The following is a 7,761-nucleotide window of genomic DNA, read 5'->3' on the forward strand; positions in this document are numbered from 1 at the left end:
CCTGGGCTAGCTCAGCTTCCTTACCAAAAAAGCTCCCTGCAGCAATGCCAGGAAGATGAGGATCACTTTTTCACTGAGGCACCAGAGCCACCACCTCATCACCACTGTACTTTTCTTGCAAGCAAACATAAGGGCAGCTCACAGAGTTCAGTCACCTGCCTGCACAGAACCCATTCTTCCCAGGAGTGCCTGGTAGCTCAGGGATTTGATGGAAGTTGTCCCAGCTTTTCCAGACACAAGGGAAGAAGCAGCACTCCCAGGCACAATGCTTTTTCCTTCAAACCAAAGGATCAGCTGGCCACTAGACACTATTCTTCTCCAAAAATTTGCAATCAATTTCAACATAGCAACTCTGTAGCTAAAACTATCAGAAGTGATCCCGGACTAGTGAGTCAACTCTTGCGTAAAGAAGTTAGTTTAAAAAACTTCAAGCCAAGGACAAAAATACATTTGAATAAAGTTGGAGATACTTCTTTCCAAAGCAATTACTGAAGGAGGCAATAATACAAAATTGTGACAGCAGTTCAGCTCTCCATTCCTACCCCAACAAGTCCAGTACCTGCAGCAGGAGCATACACACAGGCCACTAATCAGTAAAGCCCAATACAGAGTCCTTAGATATAAAAATAACAGACTATTTCACTGGTTTTCCACAACAATCTCCCTCCAGATAAACTGGTTGCAAGTGGCAGAGGGCACTGGCACTTAGCCATCAATTTTGTATTTTAAGTGCATAATACAGTAATTAGTGCTTTTCCAGTCAATGAGAGGCCCAGAGCAGCAGCAGGATACAGCACTGCTGGGAAGTTCAGGACATTGCCTGCTGCCTTCCCTGGAAGGGCTGTACAGCAATAGCTCAGCCAGCTCCCAGGCTCTGCAGCAGGGGCTGATTCCTGCTCACACCATCCCAGTGCAGTGACACAGCACCTGGCCAGCTTTCCCAAAACTGCCTCTGAACACCAGTGGAACACCCACAAGCCAAGCTTTGCCTCCTTAGCTTCGTGCTCCAGCTCGGCTCTGACGGTTTCTTACGCCGTTCCCTGCTCCGTGTGCTCCAGCAGCTCCAGGACTCAGAGCTGGCCATTGGTAACACCCCCGTGAGCAGCCCACCAAGATCAGCTTTGACTTCTCTGAGGGAAATCCGCGATGCCCACAAGCGGCCACTGACTTTGTTATCATCACACCACACAAGTGCTTTTCAGCTACGCTCAGGGATTAAGTCAAGATTCCCTGTCAGAAATACTGCACAGGAATCTGGGATTAAGATGACGTGTATTGCATCAGATGAGCCTGCAAGAGAAGGCGCATGGGGAAAAGAGAGCTTTTAGAGATGGAAACGTGAGCCAGCTGCTGGAGCAGATTACATGCTCCAGTAACTCTTTTTCCTGCTATTTCCCTTCCTTCTGGTCCCTCTGCACGTGAGTTACACTAGCTGTTCTCCTTGGACAAACTGGGCTCATTGGGACTAGACTAGTGTGCACAGGCAGAGGGCAGGTATTAGATGTCTATCACAAAAGGAAAAGGCTTTAAGGTATTTCACTCACATTTGAGTATCTCCTTCATCCAGCTGACTTCAAGACATTTCCCTTCCTCACTGACGTGCACACAGGGAATATGGCACTGCTGGCAGGTGACACACAGGACAGCAGTTGTGTGAAGGGAATAACCCTCCCCAGCAATTCCAAGGATTCAACATCTTGAATCACAAGGTTACAGTCATTTCTGCCCCAGAAGCAACACACAACCCTGTGCCTTGTCTTGCCTGATACAATCACAGTAACTGAACCTGAATTTTTTTTTTTTTTTGAGGAGCAATGAAGGGAAAGGGTGAACTGGAGCTGAAGTAACACAACAGACTACACAACCATCTGCCTTTTAAACCTCAGCTTTACCCCAGACTGGTGACTGCACCATTTTAGGACACTAAAGCAATTCTGTTGAGATGCAGATGACTGTCTCAGTACGATAATGGCAACATAATGCAAAAAATTCCCAGTCCAAGTATCTATTGCAGCCAATCTACTTCCCAAGAAATCCCTAGTGCCCTGAATTTTAAGTTAGCTTACACCTAGAAACCAGTCCAGATGAGCCATTTTTGTTACTAGAGTGTTTGCAAAGTACATTTAGTCACTGATTTCTTCGACAGTCTGTCATGATGAGAATAAGAAACACAGCAACGAGCTCATCACAGGCTGGCAACAGCATCCAAACGGGAACACATCTGCCTCTGGAGGGCTATGATTCCTGCCTAGGAAAAGGATGGGGAAAAAATTGTAGCTAAAGAATATGGGTCCAGATGATTTGGAAACCAGGCTGCTGAAATTACCAAAGCTCCCTGGCCATTAGGCTGGCAGCCCACAACCCTTTTGCATCTTCCCCAGGCAGCTTCCCCTCCCTCTCACACTCAGTACAACCGAAGTGAAGCCCCAGGATGCTCCAAAGCCAGTTGTACAGAAATAGCAGCATTTCACTGAAATCTGTTTGTCAGCAGAGGAGAAGATGCAAAAACACAGTCTGGGAACTCACCAAGCCTGCACTTTTCTACAGGAATGCAGACAGCCACAACCATCCTCATACTGGCTCATCAACTATTTTTAGCACCAGAAGGGGAGGCAGCCATCAGTGAAGGGCCTGTTCCCTTTGATCCAGCGGATCTGAGCACTGTCTCTGTCCCAGAGATCCTTTGCTACCAAGACCACAAACCAGGTAAAGAGCTTTAGGTTGTTCCTGCTCCCGAGTACAAGGCGTCTCTCAGCGGTTACACGACAGGTTGGAAGAGGGCCACGCAGCCCATTTAATTCCATTCACTTCCTCTCCCCTCTGCACCACGCAGCCAGGCTCTATTAGTCTTCTGAGAGCAATTGTAGTTAAAGTGAAGGATGCCAGGAGGCCCTGGGCACTCAGTGCACATTGGATGCACTGTTCAGAGCCGCGAGAGTCACCAGCTCCAAGCTGCAGGCTAGCAGCAGAGAAATCCCAGCATCCCTGTCACTGCACGCAGCTTTATTTATCTCCAAAGGTTTTACAAGTTAAACACAAGCTCCTTCTCAGAGACACTTCCCAACTGGTTCTGCATTTAGCACCCGAGCCGAGGAGCAGACTAAACTCAACTGGCACCACAATGAGCCTGGTTTCTCTGTCACTCACTCCTCCTTTGGGGAGCTGCGAGAACTTTCCCCAGAACCAGAGGTGGATCCCAAGGCCAGCAAATGGCACTGCTGCCACCAGGACCCAGAACTGCTGTGGGCACGAGCAGCCCCATGGAAAGGGATCAACACGCTGCAGGCAGAACCACCAAAGGATCACAATGCCCCACTCACAGAACAGACATCCATGGGGCCAGGAGCCAGCACTGCTCCGGGACCCTCAGCCTTCCCCGTGTGGATGAACAGTGAGAGCAGAGAAGCAGCTCGGAAGGTGACAGCTGCGGGGCACCCATCTGCTGACACAGTGCTTCCAGATCTTCCACCTGCCCCGCAGGAGGGTGGTGGTGAGCCCATGATTTTGGCCAAAGTGACTAAGCGGGATCGTTTTGTCCTTCCCACCAGCTTTTTGTTCCCACAACACAAAGCCTTCCCTGCATGCTCCCTCGAAAACTGGAAAAGGAGGGTGAAAAGAAGATCACAAACCACTCTCCTTCCACCTCATTTCTCCTTGCAAGCCCTCTGCTCCTGGTTCTACCTTTCACAGATGTTATAAAGGCAATGCCCAGCTGATGATGCAGCCTTAACAAACCACCACAGTCCCAAACTCTGATTTTGATATGAAACAGCTCTTTTCAAGCAGCTAAGTGCCGTATTTATGGTACGTTTGTGATCTGCACAACTGAAATACGTACGCCACGTTACAGCACATTTGCATCCCTCAGCAGAAGGAATATGAACTGCTGTGATTCTTTCATAGGGATACAGCACAGCCTGGCAGCCTCACAGATTCAGCTGAATCCATCCATCTGGAAAGCAGCAGCTTCGAACAACATGGCTCTTATGGTTTCCTAGATTATATCCCACATCCCAGAGTCATTAAAGGCCATTTTTTCACCCTGCTCATCAAAGAATAGAATATTTCTGAGAACCACAGGGCAGTAAACCACGGAGCTGGGAGGAGAGCCTTCCCAGGACACACCAGGAGCTGCCTGGCCCAGACCTACCCTGGTTCCACATGCCCCGGAGGCGCGGGGACGGTCTGTAAGCGCTGCCAGCCCTCCAGGCAGCAGCACGAGGTTATTACAACCGCGCTGCAGCTCAGAGCCCACCAGCACCCACCGCCACAGCTCCAGCTGCTCTGCCAGCACACATCAGACCTTTCCAGCACCACTGCTTCGTTTCCACAATTAGCCACGTACAGAGGTTTCTCCAGCCTCACCTACGGAGACCAATGACAAATGAATCAACATCACATACCAGAGTCGCCCATTGCAGTGGCCAAATTTTTGTTACTCAGACCCCTTCCAGTTCAGCATTCCTCCTCCCACCACCGAAGAGAACATACTTCGTTACAGAGACTTTCATATTGGGAAAATATTTTAATATAGTAAACAAGTCAATTTACCTTCCACATATTTTAAATAAGTTTATGCTCATCGTTAAACAAAACTGTTTTTACTTCAACAATGGATTACAGCCTCTAAATTCGTATTGTTCCCAGCTGATCCTGTAAATAGCGAGGAATTTTGGACACCGATATCCTTGTATAGGTAACAGACTGGCATAAACAGCGCAGGAATTCAATGCGGGTTCAAAGGGAGAAGCTAGCCCTGGTGAGGAAGAAAACGAAGCCACAAAATTCCCTTTTGAGGAACAACCGGGGGGAAAAGAAGATACCGCAGTTCCACCGAGTCCAAAGGGGGCCGAGTCAGTCTCCAGGTCAGTCTCCGGTCAGGCTCCACGGGCGCTGCGCGGTGCCGCAGGGACGGGCGAGCCGTCGGTCTCCATCCTGGGCCGAGCCCCGCGGCCGCATCCCCGGCGGCGCGGCCTCCCGCGGCCCGCCCGGCTCAGGGGCTGCCGGCGCCGGGCCCGCTCCTGGCCGCGGGCGGGGGGGACGCGGCGGGCGGGGCGGTGGCGGCGGGCCCGGGGCCGGGGCCGGTGCGCGGCGGCGCGGGCGGAGGCCCCGCCGTGGGTCCGGCGGGCGCGGCGCGGAGCTGCGCGGGGGTGGCGGCGGCGCCGGGGCCGGGGCTGGAGGAGCCGCCGCTGCCGCGCACCGGCTGCCAGATGAGGCTGTAGTAGACGGCGAGCACGATGGCGGCCAGCGAGACGGAGAGCACGTAGGCCAGCACGGTGGCCAGGCGCACCCACTTCTTGTTGGTCTTGGCCGCCATGCGCGCCTTCTTGTCCCCAGTGTAAGTGGCGGGCTTGCCCCGCTCCGCGCCCGCCTCCTTCTCCTTCATGGGGGCCCGGCCCTTGGCCCGCTGCTCCACCGAGCCCTCCGTGCTGGCTCCGGCCCGGATCGGCCGCCGCCGCCGCTCAGGACATGCCGGTACCGCCCGCGCTGCCGCCGGTGCCGCTGCCCGCGCTGCCCCGCCGGGGGCGAGGGGCGGAGCGTAGGGGGCAACCCCGCCCTGGGGGTGGGAACGGCGGGAGGGGAGGGGAGGGCAGGGGGAGGGGCCGGGCCATCTTTAAAACGCGCCCCCTGGAACATGTGGGTCCCCCCCTCACCCCCCCCTCGCTTTCCCGGCCCGGCGTGGGGGGAGCCCCGTGAGCGGTGCCTCGGAGCCATGGGCAGCACCCGCCGAGCCGCAGGAAGGCTCTGGCACGGCCTCATGGAAGATGCCCAGCGCTGCAGCAGGTCAGGAGTCTCCTCTCTGCCCTGGCTTCCCGACGGAGTCACTTCTTGGTGTCTCCCTGATGCAGGTATGTGCTGCCTGCACCTCTGTCAGGCGGCGAGGGTGCCCGAGCCAAGCGGCAATTTTTAGAGGGAAAGGTTGCCTTAGTTTTGTCCAAACTGGGCTCTTCCCAAGCCCGTTATTGATACAATCTAAACCTCCTCCTCCTCAGGTATGGCTTTACCTTACTCCACAGGTGTTACTTCCCTACAAAATTGTTCTATTGTCTTGTTCAAAAGACAACTGAAATGCTGTTTTGGAGTATAAATTAGCTTTGTTTTCTTTATGGTGTAAGAAAATTACTTTTGAGAATGATGTAGTTGCGCCTTCTACAATCATTTTCTCCCTTCCTCCAATCTGAGGTTAGTCAGGTGCAATGTTTGTACCAGAAATCTCTTCTAAACCACGACTTCTAGCTCTGGAGGAGGCTACAGCATCTGGAGAACTGCCTATTACCCAAAGAGGCTTCCTCAAGAAGATATGCTATGGAATAATTGGAGTAGCTGGAAAATAACTGTAATTTTTGGAAAGGGAGGATTGTGTTGACCAAAAGCTCCAGGTCTGCTGTCTGTATATGGAGGGGGCCATTGCCATGGTGGTCTGTGTGCAGTGAGTGGGCAGAGCAGGGAGCTCCAGCAGCAAAAGGAGTGCCCAGGAGGGGCTGTGAAGCCCCTCAAGCATGCACTGTGTGGCTGAGTGTTCTTACACAGGCAAAGCAGTTTCAGGGACAAACCCTGCCTGTTTGGGCCTGGGAGGGATGGACTAGATGATTTTTCAAGGTCTGTTCCAACCCAAATGATTTTGAACTGCATGCTGTGGCCTCTTGCAGTATTTAATGTTCATTAAATCTTGGTGCATGTCTGGGAGATGTTAGACAGTTTGGGGACTTCTTTGTGTTCCCTGGGTCTCTCTTGTGCTGATGGGTTATTCCTGATTGTATTGGTTACCACCTATAATCTCCTTAAAGTCAAATGGCTCACACCTGAACAGAATTAGCTGATGGTTCCCAGCTGGCAAAGCTTTCCTGGGTTATAGAATTGCCTCTTCTGTGGTTTTCTAGAGCTTATATACACAAAATTGCTTGAGCTGTATGTGTTTAAGTTTAATTGTACACATGAATTTATAGCAATTCCTACAAAATGGATTTTCTAGTAATTTTTCAATGTGTTTTCTCTCAATCATGGGTTTGCTCCAGCTCCTTCTCCTTTTTTAGTTCAGCAGGTGAATGATGATGAGTTACTACCTCCCACAAGTCCCTTTCCTATGTTCTTGCTTAATTCCAGTTAAGAGGCAGAGGATTGACATGTACAGGGAATGCCTCTGGGGCTTAGTGAGGTCTTGACAGTTTCTGCCTGGTGCTTGTCAGGTTGAAGTACTGAGGCTTGAACAACAGGCCCTGAGCCAAAGCTGACCTCTCAATGAACCTTCCAACCAAATGTTAAATGTATCCACTCATATCAACCAATACCCTTAGCAATACCATAGATGTATCTGTTTGTTGTCAAAACATGTATTCACCTTTCCCTATTTAGGAACCAGATAATGCCAGACCTGCAGGGGACTTGTTGGAACATTCCTAGCAAATGAATGTATTGAGTGATGGGCTTGTGATGCCCTCAGCCCAACAGCTTCACCTCCCTGTTGCAAATATTTGACTCATTCATGCTGCAGCGGAGACTTGCCCTTCCTAAAACACACAATTCCATGGTGTTATTCTAGAAATTTGGTGTTCTTAAGGCTCTCTTCTCCCTACATACCCTCTGCTCTCGGAGCTTTGAGTAAGACAAGGCTCGTGTTCATTAAATGTGAAGTCTTGGCTTTTGCCAAAGTCAAGTGAAAACTTTTCATTTTATTGTGGACAAATAACTGGGTATGAGCTTCTCTCCAGGCAGCTGTGAGCAGGTCTGTGTCTTCTTTCCCAAATGGAACTCCTTGCTAAC

General features: G+C 51.3%; 1 protein-coding gene across 1 annotated transcript; it reads right to left on the reverse strand.

Moving 5' to 3' along the window:
* Positions 1 to 4,993: 4,993 nt before the first annotated feature.
* On the reverse strand, positions 4,994 to 5,427 carry INAFM2 (InaF motif containing 2; the record flags this gene model as incomplete). The annotated part of the gene is made up of 1 exon (XM_083864441.1): positions 4,994 to 5,427. The coding sequence occupies exon 1, from the start codon at positions 5,384 to 5,386 to the stop codon at positions 4,994 to 4,996; it is 393 nt and encodes a 130-aa protein (XP_083720567.1). The 5' UTR covers positions 5,387 to 5,427.
* Positions 5,428 to 7,761: the final 2,334 nt, after the last annotated feature.

This window comes from Zosterops lateralis (assembly GCF_965231275.1).
Source record: "Zosterops lateralis genome assembly, chromosome: 6".
Classification (NCBI taxonomy): domain Eukaryota; kingdom Metazoa; phylum Chordata; class Aves; order Passeriformes; family Zosteropidae; genus Zosterops; species Zosterops lateralis.